This window comes from Mus musculus, chromosome 4, assembly GCF_000001635.26.
Source record: "Mus musculus strain C57BL/6J chromosome 4, GRCm38.p6 C57BL/6J".
Lineage (NCBI taxonomy): Eukaryota > Metazoa > Chordata > Mammalia > Rodentia > Muridae > Mus > Mus musculus.
Window position 1 is genome coordinate 86,561,690 of NC_000070.6, and position 27,416 is coordinate 86,589,105.

Genomic DNA, 27,416 nt, shown 5'->3' on the forward strand with positions numbered 1-27,416 from the left:
CAGAGGTGAGGGGAGCAGGCGGATGGCTCAGCAGGTCAATGTGCTTGGCATGCAAGCCTGGTGATCCGAGTTCAATCCCTGGAGCCCAGGTAACGCTGGAAGGAAAGACCTGACTTCACAAAGTTGTCTGCACACACCACCACCACACCACACCACACCCACAATAGTTCATAAACATTTAGGATCAGAAGTGAGCCACTGAGCCACAGAGCTCCACGTAGGAGAAGGTATCCACCAATGGGCGACCACCTACCCTCTATATAAACTTCTAAGTCAGCCTCTCAGGGAAGTGGCTCCTTAGACACGAGAACCACAGCCACCCTTCCAGCAGCAAGTTATTTCAAAACCAAATTCTCTGACACCACAATGGCTTCCACTGTTCCCAAGCAGAACCAGCTATCTGCATTGTAGCAAGTTACGCTCGTGTCCCTTGCAAACTCAAATAAGAAGGGTAGTGTGTAGTGTGTAAGAAGGTGGGGAGAAAAAAAGGGCAGAGTTGGGAAGGGAGGAGAAGGGAGGGGGATGAACCCTAAAAACCAACTCTACTGAGATCTATCACACATTTGTTGGAGATTAAGCCGATTTTCTGCAAGGCCTCTGCAAAAGACTTGGAAGCTATCACCTGGCTCCCTTAAGCCTTTAGCCTCCGTGGTTCTTAGTCTAGGGGTAGAACGACCCTTTCACAGGGTTCACATATCAGATATCCTACATATCAGATATTTCCATTACGATTCATAACAGTAGCAAAATTACAATTATGAAGTAGCAAAAATAATTTGATAGCTGGGGGTCATGACAACACGAGGGACTGCATTAAAGGCTCACGGCATCAGGAAGGTTGAGAACCACTGCTTTAGCCTGTGTAGCTTTCCTCTGTGCTGGCTTCTCAGAGTCCTTCCTCTGTAATAAATAACAGCTGCATGGTTGCATGCTGAGAGCTGAGTCTTCCCAGCAAGTCACCAGACCTGAGCATGGTCCTCAAGACCTACCCAACAAAATGCGTGACAATAACCATTAGGGGTGCACAGATTGTGAACTCAATGAGATTCCACTATGCATTCATCTGAATGACTGTAATCCAATTTTGCTGCCAAGGACAAAAAAAGAAGAATTGACGTCCCAGATTGCTAGCTGGAGTATCACATGGCTCAGCCATCTTGGAAAATACTCTGGCCATTTCCTTAAAAGTTTCACTATTGATCATATAACCCGGCAATTCTACTCTTATTTATCTAAGAGGAATAAAAATTATGTTCATTGGGGAAAAAACTTAAGAAGTTAATCCCAGAACTCAAAAGACAGAAGTAGGTGGATTTCTAGGAGTTCAAGGCCAGTCTTGTCTACACACCAAGATCTAGGCCAGCCAGGGCTATATAATGTGACCTGGTCTCAAATAAATAAATAAATAAATAAGAAAATCGGTGAGATGGTTTATAAGGTAAATGTACTGGCCACCAGTCGTGACAATCTAAATTCAGTCCCCAGACCACACACGATAAAAGGAGAGAATTGACTTCCACAAGTTGTCTCTGACCTCCATGATACTGTGCCTAAAGTTACATACAAAACACAAAAGGAAACTGTTGTTTTCAGTATTTGGGCTCAAGAGCTCTCCTTTGCCCAAATAACGTGGGAGTGTTCACACATGTAATCATTTTCTTTTTCCCAAATTCCACTAAAATGAGAGCTGTGTGATAACAGGGTGAGTTCCGAGAAGATATATGCAGAATATTTCATAGTGGCATATTTCATAATAGCCTGAGAACTTGAAGCAACTCTGATTTCTATCATCTGGTGAAAGGATAGACTGTGGGACTCCATACTTTTTCTATAGACTTTTTATTTAGCAATGAAAGGAATACGTTAACACATATCACAAAATGGGCCTCAAAACTATATCCTGAGAGAAAGAAAGCAGGCAGAATTTACATACATTTATAGTCCCATTTATAAGAAATTTCTAAAAAGGAGAATCGATAAATAGAGCAGACCAATAGTTCTCTGAGTCTCAGAGTCAGAACAGGGACTGATCATGAGCTGGGAAAAGGAAAGATTTGGAATGGTAGATATTTAAACTGAGCCACGAAAATGAAACTGGAAGTCACATACATAGAAGACTTTTATAATGTGTAAATTATATATTAGTTATTCAACTCAGAAGATAGATCAGTGGTAGAGCAATTGCTTAGCATGTATGGGACCCCAGACCTGTTCTCCACCATGGCAAAAAAAAAAAAAAAAAAAAAAAAAAAAACGGGGGAAAACCCACATAACCAAGCATAGTAGTACACACTTTAGTCTCAGCACTCTGAAGACAGGCAAACCTCTGTGAGTTTGAGGCCAGTCTGGTCTACACAGCAAGTTCCAAAACAGCCAGAACTACATAGAGAGACCCTGTCTCAGAAACAACACAAAACAGACAAATTCCTGCATAAAATCCCTTTCAAAATCATCAACAAATTATACTTGTTTGGACTAGGAGGCTGTCTCAAAAGTTATTGTTGTTTTGAATATTTTGACTAAGATTTCTCTCTAGTCGAAATAAAATGGCAGATTCAACACATATAATTACTTTCTTTGGCCTACATTCCACTAAAATGGGGGTACTGTGATGAAAACGTAAATTCTTTGTGTTTATTTTTGTTTTTTTTTTCAAGACATGGTTTCTCTGTGTAGCCCTGGATGTTCTAGAACTCACTACAGTCTATAGACCAGGCTAGCTTTGCAATCAGAGATTTGCCTACCTGCCTGCCTCTGCCTCCTGAGTGCTGGGATTAAAAGTGATTGCACCACCACCCAGCTGAGAAGGTAAATTCTAAATTGGAGTAAAAAATAAGATACATAGAAACAGAAAAAAAAAAATAGCAACTGGAAGAAAGGGATCTATGGGTGTAAGCGCTTCTTAAAGAGATCTTCAACTGGGCCACCTGTTTCTACTTTAATTCTTATCCTCTTATCAAAAGCAACAGCTCTCACCTCAGAGGAACAAGAGGAATAGCTGACTGGAGGAAGCGGAATCCTTAACCAATAGTGGGAAAAAACCAAGAAAAGTAATTTTTACCACAGAACATCCTAACCATTGGAGAATTGAAGGCTTCACTGGGGATTGTGAATAAGCACTTGGAAAAAAACCTGTGGAATAGGCTGACTGGCTGATTAACCTTCAGTAATGTGAAGGAGTTGCAGGCCTAACTACAACTTACCTTGGACAATGGGTATCCTTCTAAATAACAGGTCTTTGCCCCATCTATCTTAGCCCTAACATTCTGACAAGCAGAGAAAGAGCTTTTTGAGTGTTAACCAGAAGCCTAATTCTCCATGACTAAAGGACTAAGGGTGTTATCAGGCAGCACCCAGGCCCTATGACAAAGCACCCCCATCTTCCTGTAACCCTCCTCTCTGACATTTCCACCCATGTGTTTGTTTGTTTAAATTCCTTGATTTATAACTTTCTTTGTTCTGTTACTATAAAAAATTCCATGAAACTGTTTCGGCCTTGGAACACTGATTTGGGGAGACCTAATTCTATGCTCCAAGGCCATGGCCACTCACATATGCTCCAGAATAAACCATGTCTCTGATTCCTCTGAGGTGAGAGCTGTTTCTTTTGATAAGAGGATAAGAATTAAAGTAGAAACAGGCGACCCCATTTAAGATCTCTTTAAGAAGCACTTACACCCATAGATCCCTTTCTCCAGTTTCATATAAATGGGCAGGTACCCCATCAAAGATTATCAATCTCATTCCCCAGAAACAATAAATCAGAGAATGTCGAGACGAGGGGAATATCTGCCATTGAGGACTGAGGCTTCAAATTATAAATGGAATGAGTCAATAAAGCCCGCTACAAACTCAATAGTGGGAGTCTATTTTTTTATTCCATAACTACATTGTTCTTTAAGTGTCATTTATGTCCCCAAAGCATCCACTGTGAATGAAGACTTGACCCACAGGACACCGCACTCCTGGGGTGTGGTACTTCCACAGGTGTGGTAGAACTTGTAGGAGTAAAGCCCACACACAGAAAGCAGCTCTCAGGGACTCAGGTCGTCCTCACGAACGGGCTTTAGAAGCGGATTTATTCTCACCGGCACTCTTTAAGGACATCCAGCTGGGTGTGCTGTCATATGCTTTCTCATAGGCCATGATTAAAGGCACATGACATGATTAAAGCATATTGATTTAAAATAACTTCTTTGCTCCCCAGACAGATTTTCACAATTGCTGTTCTCACGCATGGTGGATCTCTGAGAGTTTAAGGTCAGCCTAGTCTACAGACTGAGTTCCAGGATGGCCAGGGTTGTTACACAGGGAAATTCTGTCTTAAAACACACCCCTCCCCCACCAAAAGAAAGACAGACATATAATAAACTGTATATCAGGGTTATTCTTAGTAGAAAACTCTTGGGAGAATCTGACCACCCATATCTAAAGATGCACTCAATGTTAAGGCCTAGGTAAAAATGTTAAGGCCTAGGTAACTGTTACCTAGCCTGCTGTTTTATACTAATATTTTACTAAAATTATAAGGAAACTTTCTCATATGTTGTTACTGCTATTACTAAGAAATTCTCTCATGCCCAAGTTGATTGCATATTCTATTCTATTCTGTAAGTCAGTTAGAACTGCTTTGTGTAGTTACCCACAATAAGCTTGGACCCAAACCAACTACCAGCAGCACCTTCCTTCCTGCACCTGTAAATACGCTTTTATAGTGTTTGCTTTTATACGCTGCCCCTGGGATGGACCACAACATAATAGAGACACCTGAAACTTTTTGGAATAAGACTTCCATTCTGAGTAGGAGGTCAAGTAAAGTTTAAGTTCAAGACCTCCCTGAGAACTGATGTCCAACTTCAAAGAAGGAGACATGTATATGGATAACTGACATCCTGGTTGGCAAGTTAAGACTTGAATGTTAAACAAGACAAAGTCCCCTGTCACAATTGAATTCCCCAAGCAATGGGAGCAGGATAAGTGTACAACAAAGACATCTTCCTAATGAAGTCCCCTATCCCTAAATCCTGATTGGTAGAATAACTTGGCACAGATGTTTATGGATTTTAGGCTTAAAAGCCCTGTAGGATTTTAACTCAATGTCATTGTTTATCTCCCTAGTCTGCACTGTGACCCTGATCCAACAGTCCGGGGACATACGTTCAATAAACTCTCCCTGTCTGACTGAGGTCGGTGTTCATGTGGTTTGTGAGGCTACTCCTGGACTCCAAAACTCAACAGTATGCAGGGTCCCTGGGTACAGTCCCCAGAAATAAAGACCTTTTTTAAAAAATTAATATTATAATTATCTTTAGAAAGATAAAAGAAGACATTTAGTGCAAGAAAATGATTCTGTTAAAAAGAAATAAAAGATGGCCCAGCAGGTAAAGGTGCTTGCTACCAAGACAGACCATTTGAGTCTGATAGGAGAAAATCAACTCTCAAAAGTTATTCTCTGACCCTCACGCATATACCATGATATACATATGCCCTGATACATTCAATTTTAAAATGTAATAAAACATTTTAAATAAAACTAAGTAAATAAAATCAGCCTGACTGTAGTAAAACAACCCTCCATCCAGGACAAGGAAAAGCCCCAGCAACGAACAGGAGTCTGTAGGGTCTGATTAGGGAAGGACTTACACTCTCCCCTCCTCCACACGTCAGAACCCCAAGAACACTGACGCTGCAGAGGCGAAAGTTTCCCACACTCCCCTTCTGCACCTCATGGAACTCACTAGAGTCAAAGAGATCTGAGAACTTCACATTTCAACCCAGCCCAGCTAATGAGGGATGGCTTGATGCATTGTGTATGCTGATTTGGGGGCCCAGGCATCTAGTTACAGTCTGGATAACTGCGTGGTCAAGCAACTCCAGTCTCAGTGTTATGTAAAAACTGTTTTCTGTCACCTCTGATTAGTTAATACAGGGCTGATCAACCTATTACCTGGGCAGAAGAGAATAGGGCAGCACTTCTGATCCTAGTTAGGGGGTCCCAAAGAGAGGAGAGAGAGATGGCCATGAGGCAGAGGGTCCAGGAGGAGTGGGGATAAGCATGTCGCCAAGGGATTTGACATGAGGACACACATGGAGCTGAGCGAGCCAAGTCGAGACCGAGACTGTAAGTAACACAGACCATAAGGAGAGAAGTAGCTAAGATGGCATAGAGGGCGAGAATAAATGAGTATCTGCCAGTCATATGCTTAAAGCTTGTTAATAAACTTAACAAGTCTTTGTGTCAATTATTTGGGAGCTAGAATGGGAACAAATAAGGCTATCACCCCTAATTACTGCCTACACATAGCTGTGACAGCAGGAGTCATTCCCACTCAGTTTACTGGAAGGCATACCTTCTTCACTACACCCTTCAGGCACACCTCATACTCCTCCATCCTTAATTCTAAGACATCTTATCTCTTACTCTTCTTACTTGCTAATTATAACCTTCCATGACCTTAGCAATCTCTAAAATCTATTGTCTGTACCACAACTCTTCCTCTTAGTTACTTTACCCACTTGGACATTTCTTTCTGAAGTTGATTAACCCTTATCCTCATGCAACCTGTTTTTTTCAAAGTTTATCTGATATTTAATATTCAATTTTACTTACCTTCCTTGACTTTCATTCCTAATATTATTAGCTACAATCCAAGCATACACCACACTCCTGCTGGCTACTTGTCCTTCAACAGTTACTGGAGTCAGAGCACCCACCATTAGTAGTTGGCTAAAATGTCAGCATAGGACTAATCTCAAAGAGCCGTGGTTGCTCTCCCAGGGGAGGCTCTGCTCTGGAAGCCGTACAGAATGGGCTGCAGGCACCCAGGGCTCCTCTTCTGAGGAATTACGTTCCGAAGCACACAGTCAACCCTACCACATCCAGGTCGCACTTGAACATTGCAAATACTTTGACTGAAAGAATGTGGCTGATAAAGAAAAAAATAAATAAAACAAGGGACTAGGAACACGGCTCAGTAGAGCAGAGTAGGTACTGCTCTTGCAGGGGACCCAAATGAGGTTCCCAATACCTATGTCAGAAGGATGGCTGGGCTGTAACACCAGTTCCCAGAGGTATTTGATGCCTCTGGCCTCCCCAGACACCTACACTCACATGCACATTCATGTCTGCATGTCTACATGCGCGCACACACACACACACACACACACACACACTTAAAATTAAGATAGAAGAAATAAAATCAGATGCATATATCTAAGGCAGTAACAAAAATTATGTAAAATGAAGACATAATTTCTTCAAAATTTGACTCTACAGCAGTGACATCTAATGAGAGTGAGTTGGGTGAAGTCCCAGAGTGAGAGCACAGCAGGACTTCCATGCCTCCACCGCAGAGCTCAGCCCCAGGTGTGACATGGGGCCCTGAGGGCTCCAGGAAAATACCATTGTGTCTATATCTGGAACTTGACTTTGTCAAGTAGCTCTGTGTGCTTTTGCTTTCTCGGACTCCCATTACACGTAGAAACTGATGGCCCTGCGTATACTAGCAAATGATTTAAGGAATTTTGCAAATGATGTGATATTCATCACATGACTGAAATCCCTAACAATCCACAGGGTCAGGCTATTGTAGAATGGCATCATCAAACACTTAAATGGCAAATCTTAAAAATGGAAAAAAGACGCATACACCCACCCAAGTCCCCACGTGCGGGGCCACATTTAGCTGTGCTTACTTTAAGCTTTTCACTTTAAAACATAAGACTTCTGCTGCTACCCCAAACCATTTTTCCCTAATGGAGACACAACCAAAAGTGTTTGTTAAGTGGGAAGATGTAGAAACTAATCAATGGAAAGACCTGATGTTCTTCTAACATCAGAGTGAGGTTATGCTTCCAGAAAATGAGTGAAGCCCCAGTGTTCCTGCTCTGATGCATTGGACATGGGCATCCAATGAAGCGTCTGAAGGTAGACAACAAACCAAGAAAAGATGCCCTAAGAGGAACAGAAAGCTGGTGACTTAGGGAGACATCAAAACCAACTCATCAAGCCGAGGCCTTGGCGAGGCAAGAACACTATATTACTGACCCAAAAGTGATGCTGATTATACTAATTCTCAGCTTGTCAGTGCAGAATCCAAATACTTTTTGTCAGGGGGCTAGGGAGGTGTAATAAAGGCATGCCTGGAATAGGAAACAGTATGATGTTTTCCCATACTAAGGATTATTTTTAGTATTTTTTTATGGCCAGTCCCAGGAATGATTACTGGAACACTGAGAGGTCTCAAAGATGGCCTGTATGGTTAGTAAAACTACCATTATTGCAGCAAAAATATGAGCAGAAATTAATCAAGAGATTAATTTGGGATTATTCGTATATTCCCAGTCCAAGGAGTGGCACTATTAGAAAGTGTGGCCTTGTTGGAGTAGGTATTTCACTGTGGGTGTGGGCTTTAAGACACTCATCCTAGCTGCCAAGAAGCCAGTCTTTCACTAGCACCTTCAGATGAAGATGTAGAACTCTCCTCCTGTACCATGCCTGCCTGGATACTGCTATGCCCCCACCTTGATGATAATGGACTAAACCTCTGAACCTGTAAGCCAGCCCCAATTAAATGTTGTCCTTTAAAAGACTTGCCTTGGTCATAGTGTCTGTTCACAGCAGTAAAACCCTAACTAAGACATTGTTGCTCAAGCACAATCTTGGTTGTTAGCCGTTTCCTGTGTGTGCTGCTTAAATGTGTCAGATTTCTCTCATACTATGGGTGATCAAATTAATGATCTTCACAGGAAGATAAAATCTCTTTAAGTGACTTTGAATGGTATCTTAGTCAGGGTTTCTATTCCTGGACAAAACATCATGACCAAGAAGCAATTGGGGGAAAAGGGTTTATTCAGCTTACATTTCCACATTGCTGTTCATCACTGAAGGAAGTCAGGACTGGAACTCAAGCAGGTCAGGAAGCAGGAGCTGATGCAGAGGCCAAGGAGGGATGTTACTTACTGGCTTGCTTCCCCTGGCTTGCTTAGCCTGCTCTTATATAAAACCCAAGACCACCAGCCCAGAGATGGTTCCACCCACAAGTGGCCCGTCCCCCTTGGTCACTAATTGAGAAAATGCCCCACAGCTGGATCTCATGGAGGCACTTCCCCAACTGAAGCTCCTTTCTCTGTGATAACTTCAGCCTGTGTCAAGTTGACACACAAAACCAGCCAGTACAAATGATTATCATGGTTAAGATGGCTTTCCCCTTTCCTTAGTCCTCAGTTAGCTAGGCTTACAATTCTGTTATACTGGTCTATATTAGTTAGATTAGCCATGAAGCAATACATTGAACCTTGGCCTCTATTACAGTCACATTTTTTTTCTTTAAAAAAATAAAGGGGATGGTATATTGGAGGCATGGGGGCTATTGTGCTCACAGATTAGCAATAGGGGAACCAGGAGTGTTAAACACACAGGGTTGTTCATTCAAAGAAAGGAATGTAAAAACCTGTTATCAGCCCAGAAGGCCAGGAGCAGGTGTGGTTAACAGTCGGGTGAGCTTTGGGGTAGCTATGCAGTCAAGGCCACATCCGATCCTCCTCCTGGAACTTATCAGGAGCTTGTCAATCTATACAACCTATCTTTATGGAAAGTGTCAGTTAGAGTGAATCTGTAGAATTCATCTTTATTGAAGATGTCACATGTTGCTTCCAGAGTTCCAATGTAGTCATGTTGAACACTTTATTGTTCACTCAGGAGTAGGTTATCACCAGGAAAGTTTACAAGAAAATTTTCAGTCCTTCAAAATGCCTACAATGAGCTATTCAGGGTCTGATTCCCAAAGTCTGAACAAATACCGGCTACACAGCAATGTTGAAGGAAACCACCTCTCGCACCCCACCAGTTATTACTCTGCTAGCCATGGTGGTTACAGCGATACCCCAAAAGATGGAACTCAAAATAGTGACTGTATGCATGTTCCAAGACGCAAACAAACAGCTGTGTGAAATAAGAAAGATAATGGGTATGAAAGGAATTCAACAGAGGGAGAAAGGTTGAAGAAAAACTGATCTCAAATCTGGAAGTGAAAAAGCATAATAGATCAAATAAACTCTGTGGAAAGAATCAGCAAGAATGGACGGGGGATGGGGAGGACAGAATATCTTGAAGACAAGATGGAGAAAGCAGAACAAAATCTAACAAAGACAAAGAAAAAAAATAAGAAGACTCCAATGGCAATTCCAATATACATATGACATTTGGAAAAGGCCAAATTTGTTAGATTATCAGCATTGAAGAAACAGAAGAATCTCATTCTAGAGACATGAAAAGTGTTTTCAAGGGAACCAAGCAGGAAAAAAAAAATCCCAGATTTAGGAAAGGAGATGCCAGTCCAGACACACAAGGCATTTACAACACCACACAGACAGATCAGAAAAGAGACTCCTCTCACCATATGACAACTAAACTACTTGGGACTGGGAGTTCAGGAGTTATCAGTTGTAGCTGGCCTTCTGGTTATTTTAGTGGGATCTTTTTCTTACCATCTTTCTTTACCCCAATCCCTTCCAACCCCCCAACTAGAAAACAAAAATCCTCACTACAATTAGTATTCCTCATTCCTCTAGAGGAGTCAAGTTTGGTTTCCAGCACCTAGCTAAGGTGGCTCTCCACTGCCTGTAACCTTGGTTCAGAATTCAGTGCCTTCTCTGATGCACAAGTGGTGTACACTCACACAGATGGACAGGCAGACACACACACACACACACACACACACACACACACACATCTGACAAAATTAAAACACTAAATGTTCAGAACAAAGGCTATTGAACTTTCAGATCTGTGCTTACTTGGGAGTACATGTCAAACTCAGGAAGCTAAAAAGGGCCATGTAGGGGTGAGGGCTCTTCATGGGTGAGGGTATATAGAATACATACAATAGGAAAATAGAGGGGGGAGAATACTGGAGGCTAAAACTTTAAGCAGTGATTGGGTCGGGGTACAGCATGAGGGAGGAGTTTGTTAACCAAAACAAAGGATCTAAGGAAAGCATTTATGAAGACCCACTATGTGTAGGCTAATTAAAATGTGCGTGTAACTTTAAACACAGGTACCCAGCATGGGTAGTCAAAACTTCCCCCAGAAGATGTGTGTTATTAAACAAAAACTCAGTTCCAGACCTGGGATCAGGGTCAGAAAGGCCCCAGAGGCTCCCCAAACAACACTGGTGATTGCGGTTGCTCTTGGTTACTGACCATAACTAGATAGTAAGACACTATTGCTCGAGACAGAATATATTTTGGTTGCAGAGCATAAAGACATCAAACTAGGGGCAGGGGAGGGGGCATCGAGCTGGAACAGACCTAAAGCCTTCCTCCCTGCTGGCGAGTTTTCGTGTGCCAGAGGGTACTAACTAAGCAGACTGCAGGGGAAGTCGTCAGTGATACTACCCAGTGGTGAACCCTGAAGGCTATAACACCAACCTGCCATGCCCACTGGTACAATAGCAACACAAAGGTTATGAGGTAACCAACTGCTTTTGCATTGGATCTGAAGCCTGTTGCAAAGGAGAGAATTCATGTCTGGTACTGTAAACTTGAGGAACCTACAAGTTATCTTGCTAAATGGGCATGCCCAACTCCCTTCTAAATATTTATGTTTACATATAGATTAGTTCTGTCCTCAGCCTCAACCAGAGCAGATTCTCTGTAGTGGGCAGCAATTAGTGCAGAGACTCATAACTGGTCAAAGAACTGAGAGTGACTACTGAATGGCCAGCCCTAAGTAAGACATCTATTTCAACATACATGCACGTGCACATGCACACGCACACACACTAACTAAATAATGCATAAAAGGGAGCAATGGCTTGTAAATGTATCTTTTCTACTCCTATTGTCATCCCCAAGGCTTACTGTCTCTGTCTGCTAACCTAGGCCAGGTCCTAGAAGCTTCTAGCTTCCATACAATCTAATCTAGGGCTAGAATGTTTCCTGCCTGTGAGACTTACTGCTGAATAAGCTCACCTTTTCCTGTTCTGATCTCTGGCTGGCTGGTCAACTCAGCTGTTCTGGCTCAAACTCCTCTCCAAACTGACTGATTCAATCTGGCTTCTCTCTCTCGGCCTTTTCTTAATTGCTCTGCTTGGCCTCATACTGATTTTGGCAATCTGTTCTAATCTTCTGACTCCTTCTCAGTCTCTGGCTCCTCTGCCTTCCCCTGTGTTTAGCTTGCTCTCTCTTTTCAACCTTTTCTCTTTGTAACTGTCCTGGTAGATTCTCTCTTTCTCTCTCTCTCTCTCTCTCTCTCTCTCTGTGTGTGTGTGTGTGTGTGTGTGTGTGCTGCTATTGGTTATGTAACCTCTTTCCCCTCTCCTCTTGAGAGCTGGGTGTAGCCTATTCTGTCAAATCTTTCTCTGATTTGTTACTTTGTCTGCCACTCAATTAGACATAACTTTCAAACAAGGTGCTTTCTTCTACAAACTAACTTTACCTTCACTGTTTGGGATTAAAAGTGTGTTCTAAGGGCATATCTGTATTCTAACCAGAGGAATTAAAGGTGTGTGCTATGACTGAGCCACATCACAACTAGAAATCGTTTTTTTGTTTTTGTTTGTCTTTTAGTAAACAATACACTCTCAGGGTTCAGTGTGATCAAATATCCTGCAACAATGATTACTTTTAAATTGTCTTTTTTTATGTATATGAGTACACTGTAGCTACACAGATGCTTGTGAGCCTTCATGTGGTTGTTAGGAATTGAATTCTGGACCTCTGCTCACTCCAGCCCAGAGATTTATTATTATAGATAAGTACACTGTTGCTGTCTTCAGACACACCAGAAGAGGGCATCAGATCTCATTACGGGGTGGTTGTGAGCCACTATGTGGTTACTGGGATTAGAACTCAGGACCTTCAGAAGAGCAGTCAGTGCTCTTACCCGCTTAGCCATCTTGCCAGCCCACTTTTGAATTTTCTTGCATATTGTAAACATTATTTATGTAAATTCATATTTTGCCTGTGTGTCTATGCATCATATGCATGCAGTGCCCACAGAGGTTGAAAGAAGGCATCATCCCCTGGACTGAAGTTACAGTTTCAAGGAGTCACAGTGGTGCTGGGAAGCAAACCCAGGTTCTCTGGAAGAGCAGTGTGTGTGTGTGTGTGTGTGTGTGTGTGTGCACCATATCTGTGCGGGAGACCATGGCTTAAATGATAAGCTATGTCTCTAGCCCCAACATCCAATTTTTGAATGAATAAGTGAGAAAATGTCTTCATTGGTACAGTGTAGTATACAACCTGGAAAGGGCTTTACAATAAGGATGCAGTGTCCTAATTTAGGAATATGACGTGCCCTGGTAATTCTACTGACTCAGCCTCAACTTACTGGATGACACTGCTTATCTCTTCTTAAAGGCTTGAGGCCATGTGGCCTATGGCTAAGTGAGCAGACCTTCTAAGGCACTCAGACTCGTTAACCCCCTCAGGTTTGAAAACAGTTGTTCACACGGTAACCGTGAGGACGAAGCTATTGCATGGTGTTCCATATTACCCTCTACTCGAGTTTTGGATTCTAATTACACATTCTCAAGCTGAGGTAAAAAGAACAAGGAATCAGGATGTCTCCCTGGTAAGGAACTGCCTAGCCCTGGGCAATTAGTTTTTCGAAATCTCTTTCTGCTGGTTTTCATTTGTCATCCCCGCTCCTCTACCTGCCTGATTGTCAAGCCTACAGCACTATTATCTCTCTGAGGTGATAATGGCAGTGGGCGTGTGAGGACTTTTGGCCACGCGGGGGCAGCATTCTCCCTCCCAGGTTCACTCGACCCCTTCTGCAAAGACCCAGGGCAACCCAAGCAGAACAAAACCCCAGCGTGGGCTCGCCCTTTCATTTTAACTCGCTGTGCGCTAGATTGCAATGGAAGAAGCAGTTTCTTAGAATTCCAAGGGTCTCAAAGGAGTAGCCGACGTTCTCGCGATGTCGCCACCGGAAGTGGGTGGCGGCAGGCCCTCGGAGTTCTCGCGAGATGCCGGCGGGAAGTGGGTGGCGGCCGGGCCGAAGCTGATCACATCACTGGTCTGCTCTCGCTAGCTCGGAGCGGCTGTGGCCATTGCCTCGGGCGCTGTTTTCTGAGACCTCGCCTCGCCGCGGTCTTTCCTGCCCCCAGCTCGCGTGCACGGCCTCCGCTGCCGGTCGGTGCTCGGTGTCCCGCCGTCCCCATCCTTGGTCGGTCCGCCGTTAGGCCGTGCCTCAGGCCCAGTCCGTGGCGACGCCGGCAGGTGATGCCCAATACAGCCATGAAGAAAAAGGTGCTGTTGATGGGAAAGAGCGGGTCGGGGAAGACCAGCATGAGGTCGATCATCTTTGCAAATTATATTGCGCGCGACACTAGGCGCCTGGGTGCCACCATCGACGTGGAGCACTCCCACGTCCGATTCTTGGGGAACCTGGTGCTGAACCTGTGGGACTGTGGCGGCCAGGACACCTTTATGGAAAATTACTTCACCAGCCAGCGGGACAACATCTTCCGTAATGTGGAGGTTCTGATATACGTGTTTGACGTAGAGAGCCGCGAACTGGAAAAAGATATGCATTATTACCAATCGTGTCTGGAAGCCATCCTCCAGAATTCACCTGACGCCAAAATCTTCTGCCTGGTGCACAAAATGGATCTGGTTCAGGAAGATCAACGTGACCTGATTTTTAAAGAGCGAGAGGAAGACCTGAGGCGTTTGTCTCGCCCGCTGGAGTGCGCTTGTTTTCGAACGTCCATCTGGGATGAGACGCTCTACAAAGCCTGGTCCAGCATCGTCTATCAGCTGATCCCCAACGTTCAGCAGCTGGAGATGAACCTAAGGAATTTTGCCCAGATTATTGAGGCTGATGAAGTTCTGCTGTTCGAGAGAGCTACGTTCTTGGTGATTTCCCACTACCAGTGCAAAGAGCAGCGAGATGTGCACCGCTTTGAGAAGATCAGCAACATCATCAAGCAGTTTAAGCTGAGCTGCAGTAAATTGGCCGCTTCTTTCCAGAGCATGGAAGTGAGGAATTCTAACTTCGCTGCCTTCATCGACATCTTTACATCAAACACGTACGTGATGGTGGTCATGTCAGATCCATCCATCCCTTCTGCAGCTACTCTGATCAACATTCGTAATGCCAGGAAACACTTTGAGAAGCTAGAAAGAGTAGATGGGCCCAAGCACAGCCTCCTCATGCGTTGAAATAATGCCAAATGCTCTTTAGTAAAATGCTGAATTACGGTGTTTTTTTTTTTTTTGCATCATTTGTCTTTAATATTCATAATGTCATGTGCTTAAAAGTGAGCTTGAAACGTGTGCTTACTATCTCATCTCTTCCCTAGTCTTAGTATTGGACGCTATTTACTCAGCTATCAAGTAGAGATCTTCAAGACGGCCTTTATGAAAAGTTAGTGTGGTGTTAACACTAAAGTAGGTGGGGTGTGGGTGGGTGTGTGTGTATGTGTGTGTGTTCTGGTTACCTGGTTATAATAGAGTATTAAAGCAGTTATCTTCTGTATTATCAGATCACAAAGGTGGAATGTTACTATTTTATCAGCAAGATATTAAAATGTATTTCTAAATCCTCCTTGGTTTCAATCATGAATAAACTTATTAGCAATTTAAAATGTTGTTTGAAATAATTTGCAGGTACTTTATAGATTCTGATTATCCTCAAGTATCATTTAGCTGGCAAATTGGCAATGCTTGGTAGCAGATGTAGTAGTGGTAAAGACTCAAGGGGCTGGAATAGTGACTCTGGTTAACAGCACTATCTGCTTTTCCAGATACCTGGGTTTAATTCCTAGCATCCACATGACAGTTCACAACCATGTGTAATTCCAGTCCTAGGGAATCCAACACCCTCTGGCCTCTACAAACACCAGGCACACAGCTGGTGCAAGCAGAACATCCATCCACATTTAAAAAGTTTAAAACTAATTCAAGGACTAGATATTTATATAATGTAGCTCAACTGGTATATAGCTTGCCACGAATTCACAAGATCTGGGATCCACCACCAGAGGCACATAAAAGCCTGGTGCTAGTGGTGCATGCCTGTAATCCCAGGTGAAGGCAGTATTGGGTGTTTTAAGGTTGTTGGGATGTTTAGCCAGAGATACATGAGACCCCAGTCCCAACAAGTTCTTATGCTAGGGACATAGCTCAGTGCTAGAATGCTTGTCTAGAACTTCCTGGGGTGAAATCCCAGTGCTGATCTTTTACTTTGAAGTCAGGCAAGACGTGATTTCACTATGCCTGCTCTCCTTTTGTGGCTACAGTAAGACCACTACATTAAGATCAAAATGGTCAACAAAGCAAGCATCAAGATTATGCCATTCCTCCAAACACTGCATGTGACATCTGGCAAAGTTTGAGCCCATTAAATGCCAGGTATTAAGTACTTGGCATGCAAGTATTTTAATCTAGCCTCATAACCTGATGGATGGTGATGTCTATCATTAAAACATGAGGAGGCTGGCATGACTGGTGAGACACTTTAGATCTGACCAGACCCTTTGTGCCTCCATCACACCCCTTTACCTCGGCATTTGCTCCTTCCCTGTAATCCCAGTAGTCAGGTGGCTATGTAAGATGATTACCATAAATTTAAGGACAACCTAGGCTATACTATACTAAGGTCTTGCTTCAAAAAAATAAAAACTACCATTTTAGGTATAGACTATTTCTACATGTAATTCCAAATTTACAAACTTTAGAAACAAAGGCTGCAAAATTGGTGTTTTGACATTTGTATTTATCTGGAAATTGCATGATACCAAGTTTGTATATTACTTATTTTGTGGGGAAAGATTCTGAGGTTCCTAGTTTGCATTGGGCACATATGGTTAAAAGCAGAATACAAATATAAACTGCTCCATTTCAGTTCTAGTGTCATATGGGCTGTGTTAGATAAAGCAGAGACTTCTCTGACTAGGAGCCATTCATTTTACAAAGGCACAAAGACCACTCACTCACTCTCTCACTCAGGCCAGTCAGGGCTACATAGCAAGACCCTGCCTCAAACATAAAAGCTGTTGTAAATCTAGATCCTAGTGAGTAAAACACCAGTAAAAAAAAACTCTTACCTGTATCATTGAGTCTTAAATTATTTTACCAAGTTGTACTTTTGTATGCGATAATTCAGTGGTGTGTTTGAGGCATAATTCTTTTTGAAATACAGGGAATTCCAGACAAGTGGTGAAACATTGTTTATTCTAGACAGCAGTATGTAGAACAGTCCTTAGAACACAGACATTTTCCACTTAACAGCATGAACTTGCCAGCTCTCAGTGCATAAAAAGGTGGGTGCTCTTTAGAGCAACCAGGCATCTGATCTATATATACTGTCTTCACACATTAAATGAAATGTTTTGAAACACATTTTTTAGTATACTAGGGGGAGAAATAGTTTGCTTTTATACAGGTCTCAAGAATTCCTGTTTACACGCTAGAAAAAAAATGGGATGATACCTTATAACTAAGAATATTGTAAAGGTTTCAAAATGTCTGTTTAGTATTTTGTTAAGCTTAATCCCTGCCCCCCCCCCAAATGTTCTTTATCTTACTTAGTACCACTTTTCATGCTCAGCACCAAGGTGTGTATACAGCTGGATCAGAAATCACATAAAGTCGGGGGAGATGTCTAACAAAGACATTAAGGAAAAGCTAGGCAAACATCTGTAGTTCCAGCACTTGGAAGACTGAGGCAGAAGACAGCTGTAAGCTGAAGCTAACCTGAACAAAAACAGCAAAATTCCTGTCTCCCCACCACCACACCCTCCCCACACACAAAACAGCTATACTATATACTTCAGAAAAGATGGAAGACCATGGATCTAGGGAGGGCAAACTAAGACATCAAGGTAGAAAATGTCATTTGTCTGAACCTTCAGTCTTGTCTTTGCAGACAGGGCCTCACTATGTTGCACTGGCTGTCCTGGAACTGACTGTAGACTAGACTCAGATCTGCCTGCCTCCCCAAGGCTGAGATCAAAGGTGTTTAAAGGGTTAAAGTGCTGCTGTGAATTTTAAAGGAACTATAGCTGGCTGAAGAGATACCCCAGTGGCTGCTCATCCTGTGACCCAGGATCAAGTCCTAGCACCTATGTGGATGCTAACACCAGTCTCAGAGGATCTGACTCCCTCCTCAGGGAGCACCAGGCACCAAAGAGGTACACAGACATGTTGGCAAACATCCACACACATGAAAATAAATTAAAAATTAGAAGAAAAATATCCTACATGTGAAAATAAATAATTTTTTTTAATCCTAACTGGTATAATTAAAGGTTATTAGAGTCTGCAAACTAACAAAGAACTGAGGTGAACTAGGAGGACAAGGTAAAAGATCCCAGCAGGAGGTGGGAGGAGAGAAGAAGGGGTCTTTATACCAAAACGCTGTTCTATAATTACAATGAACCATCAATGGGCTTTTAAGCAAGGGCCTGACATGATCAAAGTAGTTCCTAAACGTCAAAGGGAACTAACTGCAGGAGAAGGCACTACTGTGCAGGAAGGCACTGAAACACTAAGTTATAATCAGTTTTGGAGAAGTGAGAGTTGAGATTTGTTCATGGTACTGAAACAGGAAATGATCATTTCAGAAATGCTCAGCCGACTATAGGTAAATTTTAGTGACTTATAAACCCAAAATAGCCAGATACTTCATCTTTTGACTCTCATAATGAAGGGCTCCTAGAGCAATATACTTACAATAGTGTGCCACTTCTTAACGGTACCTAGGGACTAAATATGAATCCCATCCTCTTGGCAGCAAACTGCTGAACTTGTGAGTTGCCATGGAAGCGTATTTGAAATGAGATTTCTAGATCCTCTCTAAATGAGCATTTTTAAACAGGCATCTCAGATGATCCTAATACAGTTGGTCCCTGCATCCTACTCCAGCCACTTCATCTCTTAGCTTCTGTATCTGCAGGCTAGGTATGCCTCCTATCTCAATTACAAAGGTTAAATGCAATCATGCATATTGAACACTTAGCCCTGCTCTGGCTCCCCTGATAGTCCTTCCTCTTCCTTAACATGCTATTTAGAATGTAGATACTAGGCTGTAAAGAAGACAGCAAAGGATTTCCCAGTACACCTGAGCAGTCCCTGCTCTGCTGCACTCATAAAGGAACCCAGAGCCCTCGGGACCATGTCCTCTTTGCACTCATGAAGGAACCCAGAGCCCTCGGGACCATGACTTCTTTCCGTCCCTCTGTCAAGCAGCTTTTAGACAGTCCTTCTGACAACTCAGGCCATCTACCTTTCTCTTCTCTCATTTTCTTAAGGCTTGGGAACAAGATTTTGATAGTTACACACTGAGGCTCTTCACAGACTAGGAGGAGATAATAAATCAACCGTTAGTGCCTCTTCTAGTCAGGCTTATTCAGGCACATGTATTTATTCCTTAGATAATACAAACAAGACCCCTGACAATGAGGCAAAAACATACGAATGTTACAAGTTGCCTAAATCCATGTTCAATTTTCTCAAATTATTTTGGGATACTCTGTAGGCACTAGGAAACGTGAATGTTTCCAATCAGTAAGTAACAAAAAACTTGTTGCTTTTCCCAAAACACCCCCAACATACCATCCACAGACCACAATGGTAAAACAAATTTGTAAATTTTGCATTTATATTCTTGTTAAATATAAATAGAATTAAATTCTCAGTCTAAAGTACACAGAGTTTGACAGTGTTCTTTAAAGGTCTGCCCATCTCTATTTACCCATTTTCGTCAGTTTCTCCAATCTTCTTCACCAACCACATGCATTTTATCCCATCAACATCACTCTGCAGGACCAATAGACTTAGAATTCATTAAGCCTGCTTACAATCTAAGGTGTGCTGCTTTGACTAAATATCCATCCAAAGGTAAAGGTACTACACTTTGTGTTATTACCAGAATATTCCATTAAGATCCAATAAAATGGTTTATTTCTCTAAAATGAAAGATGCAGTTATTCAGTGGCCATTAGGTTAGGCACTAACTCATGTTAACGACAGATATTTTTAACATAACTATGATATTTGTCATTCACTTATAAGATTATTCTAGGAATCAAAATTGTTTTCTAAAATTTGACATTTTCTGTTCTTAAATACTTCATATTTCAAACTCATAACATTTACCAAAAAAAAAAAAAAAGACCTAAACACTTATAAGAAGCCAAGTACATTCTGAACTCCTTTGATGCTGACAAAAGAATTCACTTCCAATGTATGATATCAGCTGCAGTTCAGTGACAAGACTTCAGGGTAAGTGCATCACAGCTAAATCAACTTGAAAATGCTTCATCTTGTCAAATCAGAGAGTCTCTTGCTTCAAGGCTCTTACTTGAGATTTCTTCTTCTGAAAAATTGATTTTTAAAAGAGGAAAATAAATATTATAAGTAGGAACAATTCCACAAAGTAGTAAAGTTCTTGATTTAGCAAAGGCTTACTTTGTGCAAGACTAACAAATAATGAATGAAATTATCATTTCTACTCAAATGCCTTTTCTCAAAATAAATAAAAATCAATATACTTCTAAAATACTTTTCATAAGTGTTCATCATGAAAAAACCAGTGATATGTGAAAAATCTATATAACAAGACCTAAATCAGTCCTAAATACCTAAGAATAATTTTAATACTTTATTATATAATTTTCAAACATAAAAATAAGAGAACTATGATTAATAAAATGTGATGAATGCTTGGCTTCAATAACTTATACTAATATAGGCTGAAGTGCCCACCAACACACAGTTGGAATTCTAACACCAGTATCTCAAAATGTGACTGTATTTGGAAAAATAGTCTGCCTCCGTGTCTGTGTGTGTGTGTGTGTGTGTGTGTGTGTGTGTGTGTGTGTGTGAGAGAGAGAGAGAGAGAGAGAGAGAGAGACTGAAAGTACTCATAAAGTAAGGGTTTACTACTCCTCTTACCTTTGATGAAGGTATAAGGGTTATATTTGTCACATTACCCACCGCGATCACACAACATTCACTTTGTACTATATTTATGAAAAGTTAAGTAAACAGGAGATTAGAAACAGCCTGGGCTACATGGTAAATGTGAAGCCAGCCTAAAGTATATAGTGAGTTTTGGGCTAGCCGGGGGTAGGTACTGCAATGCTACTCTACCACAATGCTACTCTATCTTAGGAGGAGAAAAGAAGTTAAGAGAATGGATCAGCAAGGATGCATGCACAGGTTTGGTTGACTCTTACCTTTTAAACTAGGCAGAAATTCTCCAAGGCTACATGGTACTGTGGTCTTCAATTTTTGCTCCACCAGAAAAGCTTTAGTTAGTGATACAGTCTGTGTTTTTCCATCAAGTGGCACGAGGGAAGATGGCTTTGCGTAGTCAATAAACAAATCCTGAGTGTCCCAAACAGTGTGTGCATCATCTGCTTGCACAGCTTTGGCTACAGGGCTCAGTTCTACTTTGTGTTGTTCAAGTGTCTTGGGATTAGACAGGTAAGATTCTTCCCTGATTTTGCTAAGAGATTTCTTCAGAGCCTCATAACTAGTGAGACGAGCCTGTAAATTAGAATCTAATTCTGGAATAGCTTGTCCTTTTCCCACATCATCTGCAAAAGCATCACTGTGCACATAACTCTTTGGTTCCAGATTAAAACTAGTCTCTGAACTAGTAGAACTATTAAGACTTAGGCGACCAACTTCTGGAAGAGTTTCATGTAATATACCAATACCACTCAACCTCTGAAAAGAATCCCATAACAGAGTTTTATGTGTGGAAGGCTCAATGCAAGAAGCTTGTGAGTGGTCCGGCGGTACTGGAACACAGTCCTCTTTACTTCTACTCATCACATCTATTCCACTGCCCACAACAGGGGAGAATACATCCATGTGACTAGTTTCTGAAAGCCTGGTGGTTGCACATTCTAAATCTTGCTTCCAAATCATTTTCTTATTTACCAAGTCTGACACATCTTCTGTTGGGGGTTCTCTGATCTGACTTGTTACCAGATGTTTCTGAGGTAAACCTTTAAGCTGATCTGAGACAGCTTTCTCTTCAGGAAAATAAGACCGATCAAAATCTGGGGAAAAAATAGCCAGGCTAAATTCCCTCTGATTATGCAGTGTAGATGAAGACTCTGACGACACTTCTCTAGCACTGGCATCCACTAGAATCCCATCTGAACTTCTGTTATCTTCAGTTTCAACAGCTTTTCTCCATGAGCTCCTAATATCAGTTACTAATTAAGGTTGGGGGGGGGGGAACACACATATTTTATCACTTACATATGCCCAAACACAGACATGTAATTAATATGCTTTATTCTAGTGCTGAAAATAAAGGTACTGCCTCAGTTCAAGTTCCATACAGATGCCAACAGGATGCAAGCCAGAGCATCGGAAAACTGCATCTCCAAATGACCCAAGTCAAGTCAGTACAAACAGCAGCAGCTGTTCCTGAGATACACATAAACCTGTATACAATATATTTGATTATAGACATGAAAGACATATCTACTTGTCTAGCCATACCAGAAACAGGCAGAATTTTTGTTGTTGTTGTTGTTAAGAGATTAGATACTCTTAAGCTGGAGAGATGGCTCAGTGGTTAAGACCATTGACTATTCTTCAAGAAGTCCTAAGTTCAATTCCTAGCAACCATATGGTGTCTTCACAACTATGTGATGCCCTCTTCTGAAGACAGATACAGTGTACTCATATTAAATAAGATTTAAATTTAAAAAAGATTAGATGCTAATATTAGGCTGTCGGCCATTTGATCTCCCACAACTCCTCAAATCTGTCATTGTAGCATGGAAATGGCTATTAGCAATGTGTCTACAAATGAGCAGGGCTGTGTTAAATATAATTTTTTAAAAAGATAAGCATACTGCAGGACCCTATTTAATTCAGTTTGTCATTTGAAGAACACCAACCTATGCTGTCTCAGCTCAATGAATTAAATCAGCAGCAAAGAAGAAATTGTATTCAATCATCCAATCCAAAAGATCTGCACTGGCTAGATAAGGAAGGAAGGATCAGGTTTGCCTACACCAACTGCAGGAACTAGAGGGAAGCATTTGACACTCTGATTACTTTAGTCATGGGGTAAAGATCTATGCATGCAGTGGTGGCTACTTAATGACTGCTGACTGGAAAGCAAAATCACCATACTCCCTAAACATAGACATCTGACCTGAAGGTGAGAATTTTTCTTAGCACATTTACTGAATTTATTCATGTGTCTATTTAGTGCATGTCTGTACATGTGCATGTGTGCACGACTACACTCGTGCTATGGTGCATGTAATGGAGGTCAGAGGACAACTTCTAGGAGTCCATTCTCTGCCATGTGGAAGATGGCTCAACTGGCCCAGAATTTTTTTTTTAAGTGACCAAATAAAATATTTTGCAGAAAAATAGTCAAGTAAAACAACTAAAGATTATAATATCAGACTGATTATACTTCTGTGGAGGTACTCAGAAGTCACAAAAGATTACTGACGAAAGATGGCTATAAAACTTGAGTGGTCCTGCTGAATGCTTCAACAAAACTCCATTATATCAGAATGAAGAGCCACAGTCGGCGAAACAACAAGGACAGTTTAAATTGTTTCCAAAGAGCTGTCAGATCAGGAGTCTGATGGTGGGAAATGTCTTAGCAAGGGAAAAGGAACAGAGAGCAGTAACTTACTCAAGTTCTCTGGAGTCCGGGGAATTTGCTTCCTGGTTAAGAAGGGATTAGAAATTAAAGTGTCAATCAGCTCCTCCAATTCAACTTCTTTTCTCTCAGAGAGCTGTGGGGAATCAGACAGAACTACTCTGGCAACCTACAAGAGGAAAGAACAAAAGAAAACTGAGCAAGGCCAGACAGAAAGCTGACAGAGTGCAGCAGGAAGCATGAGCAGAGCATGGCAGATGGCAAGAGACGCAGGCCAGGTCCTCTGCAAACCAGTACATGCTTCTCTTAACCACCGAACAATCTCTCCACCCTAGCCTTCACTCTTATTATCTGTGACTCCCTTCAAATTTCTCAACAATTAACTCTACTCCATTTTTTATCCCAACACAATCTAGAAAAAAAAAATCACAACTTTACAAGCATATTTATCAATAATCCTTTTCTAACCTCATCTACCAGACGGGCTTGCTCTTTCTGGAATGGCTCACTCCTCTTCACCGGCAGAGTCCCTCTGGAAACACTACTTTGTGAATTCTTTGCAGTATCTGATAGAGGAGAGTCTTCCTCTTCAGAGTCTGCTATTGTCTTATATGTCAAGGTTTTCTCTATGGGAGTCCTCATATTTGGATCCTGAAAAGAGACACACATTATAACTTAATGATCATGGCTGGTATTGAAGCTCTTTAAATGGCAGATCTAAATAATTCCATTCTCATTTAGCAAGAGAATAGAAATGGCACTAGAATGGGAGAGAAAAAAACCTTGACTGTAATTAAGTCACCAAAAATACCCTATTTATAAATCACTGTCACAATTAGCTGAAGCTGTTTTTAAAGGCAAGCTATGCACCTGTATAATGCACCTGTACTTGCCAAGGCTGGGGCAAGAGAACTGCCATGAGTTCAAGATGGGTTGGGCTACACAGCAAGTTCAAGACAAGTCTGGATCAATTAGCAAGGCCATGTCTCACAATAATGAAAATCGCTTTAGACCATACCTTCTCAAGGAGTGTGGAACTGTTTGTATCTGAGGACGCGGCACACTGTAAGGGAAAAGGCACAGGGCTGAAAGAAAAAAGACAGCAAATCTCAGTTATGTGGAGGGAGGCATCCACTAACTTCATGGATCTGAATAAGAAATTGTCTGCCCCGTATCTGTCCATGACGATTTCACTCAATTCGCCCTGGTCATCAAAAGGCAGTTTACTCTGGGGAGGTCCAGTGACAACTGGAGCAGTACTTCTGCCCAAGTTGCGTATCACTCTCCCGAAGAACTCCAACTTTCTTACTATATATTTTTATGCCTAAAATATTTTTATAAGGTTAAATAATGACATACAACAATCTGTATACAACTTAAAAATTAATTCTACTAACTAGAATTGCATTATTACAATGTCCTCAGCACCCTAACAATACAATTTCATAGTAGCAGAGACTTCCATATTCTTGCAGCCAGGCATGGTAGCACACACCTGTAGTGTCAGCATTTCAGAAGTTGAGTCAAAGGGCAGTGGTGGCGCACGCCTTTAATCCCAGCACTTGGGAGAAAGAGGCAGGCAAATTTCTGAGTTCAAGGCCATCCTGGTCTACAGAGTGAGTTCCAGGATAGCCAGGGCTACACAGAGAAACCCTGTCTTGAAAAAAAAAAAAGTTCCAAACCAGACTTGGCTACAAAGCGAGACTGTCTCAAAACAAGAACCAGGGTTGTGGAGGCAGGTTGGTGGCAAATACGCACCATGTAAACCTAAGAACCTGAGCTGGATTCCCAGATCCCAAGCAGAGAATCAACTCTATTGTCCTCTGACTTTTACACACACACACACACACACAGATAATCTTGTGCTCTCCCACACACATAATAAATTTTTCTCTCTTAGATTAATCTTGGGGACTGGCAGGGCAGAAGATTTAGTTTTAATAGTACTTAAAAGTTAAAATCCCCTAGCAAGGATAAAATACAAGTATACACACTGTCCTACACGAAATCCTGAAATTTTTAGCAAAAAGAAATGAATTTTTAAAAATAAATATATAAATTATTTTTAAATATGAAAAAAAGCAAATAGCAGTTCACCCATCTTAAACCCCAATGCTAGTGTGGTTATATTAAGTACTTTTATATTGCTTCCTTTCCAGGCCATACAAAAAACATTATAATAATGAAAATATGCTTGTTTATAGGCAAGTTACTATGCAATATCCTATCTTGTTTTATTAATAAAAATAGTAATTTATAAAAATTTAACCTACTTCAGAGACATACGTGCACAAAGGGATTCTTGTACTTCTCATGTACAGATATTCTTTTTTATTAACATAAAAACTTGGGGCTGGAGAGATGGATCAGTGGTTAAGAGAACACTGACTGCTCTTCTGAAGGTCCTGAGTTCAAATCCCTGTAACCACATGATGACTCACAACCATCCATAATAAGATCTGACGCCCTCTTCAGGAGTGTCTGAAGACAGCTACAGTATACTTACATATAATAAATTTTTAAAATCTTAAAAAAAAACCATAAACTTTTAATTTTGTGGATCAAATTCTTTTTAACTAACAAAAAGGCTTAGTGTTTCATCTCTAAGCTCAGTTTCTCCTGTGAGTCTTGCTCTACAGCAACTATGTTACATGTATAATGAAGCTGATCGGTTTAGAGTCCTGCAAACTTGATGACCTGACTCTGTTCCCTAGAACCCAAATACAGGTAGGAGAGAACCAGCCAAACAACTGTGGCTGACCTCACATGTGTGCCACGGCCCATGCATACACAACACAAGCACACACACACACACACCATACACACATAAATAGTAAATAAATTTTCTTTAAAAAAACATCAAAAAAGTAGTTTTTAGAGGTCCACACCTCAAATCTCAGCACTCAGGACAAGGCCAACTTGAGTTCCAGGACAGCCAGAGCTATGCAATGAGACCCTGCCTCCAAAAATAATAATAATAATAATAATAATAATAATAATAACAACAATCATCAGTATTGGGCCAGAGGGAAAAAAGACCAACTCACCCACTAAGAGCACTTTCTGTTCCTGCAAAGTACCAGGGTTTGGTTACTGGAACTCGCAACTATAACTCCTATTCCAGAGACTATAGCACCCTCTTCTGGCCTCTCAAGGCACCAGGCATTGCACGTACATACATGCAAGTAAAGCACTCATACATATAAAATAAACAAATTTTTTAAAAGTCTGTAATATAATGCAAACAGCAAGCTGTGCAGGCTAAAATAGGAAAGACGTGGACCACCTCAAAGCTAAACTAAACTCAGCCTCAGCAATAGAAAAGCACCAGGTCTGACAGTTCCCCACCAAACCATATCACCGCAAATGCCCCAAAATTTTACTCACTCAATAGTTTAGAGTGATTTTAAAATAGTTCACACACATAGAAAATTCCCAAACTTACCTCATGTAATTTCAAACCTGTACTTTCTTCAAAACTCAGATAATTCCCATAAAACCCAAAATTCAGATAAATAGAAGAAGAAAAATACCCAGGCATAGTAAGTATTGAACATCTTCTGCAAATGTAGATCTGCAGTAGAAAAACACTATCTGGTTGAGAGGAAGAAATCATGCACTATTCCATGTTCTAAACTGGCTCAAGATGAGACTAAAATCAATAGTCAGCATGGAAGTCAAATGTTTTACCTGTTAGCTCCATCACACACACTTCCTGGGGTATCCACTTCTCTTCTGCTACCACTTTCTTGTTTAGGTTCTTTATGTGAATCTAAGAAAGTCCAAAATTTTTCTTGTAATTAGGTTTGTA

At 41.4% G+C, this 27,416-nt stretch overlaps 2 protein-coding genes and 1 non-coding gene across 7 annotated transcripts in view; 1 reads left to right on the forward strand and 2 right to left on the reverse strand.

Annotated features, from left to right (window-relative positions):
* Positions 1-13,983: 13,983 nt before the first annotated feature.
* Rraga (Ras-related GTP binding A) lies at positions 13,984-15,596 on the forward strand. The gene has a single exon (NM_178376.3). The coding sequence runs from the start codon at positions 14,230-14,232 to the stop codon at positions 15,169-15,171; it is 942 nt and encodes a 313-aa protein (NP_848463.1). The 5' UTR covers positions 13,984-14,229; the 3' UTR covers positions 15,172-15,596.
* A 1,569-nt stretch (positions 15,597-17,165) lies between these two features.
* Positions 17,166-27,416, reverse strand: part of Haus6 (HAUS augmin-like complex, subunit 6) — a 33,221-nt gene continuing 22,970 nt past the window's right edge. For 2 of the 5 annotated variants that reach the window (XM_011250010.3, XM_011250011.2), the window contains 6 exons: positions 27,296-27,377; positions 24,624-24,690; positions 24,074-24,256; positions 23,639-23,774; positions 21,192-22,184; positions 19,258-20,329 (listed from right to left, as the gene is read on the reverse strand). In XM_011250010.3, coding sequence (XP_011248312.1) covers positions 20,280-20,329; positions 21,192-22,184; positions 23,639-23,774; positions 24,074-24,256; positions 24,624-24,690; positions 27,296-27,377 — 1,511 coding nt within the window. In that variant the 3' untranslated portion in view covers positions 19,258-20,279. Of the gene's footprint in view, positions 20,330-21,191; positions 23,775-24,073; positions 24,257-24,623; positions 24,691-27,295; positions 27,378-27,416 lie in introns of all 5 variants that reach the window. The other 3 variants (NM_173400.3, XM_006537875.3, XR_390320.2) reach the window with 3 other exon arrangements.
* Positions 24,764-24,881, reverse strand: Scarna8 (small Cajal body-specific RNA 8). The gene has a single exon (NR_028545.1).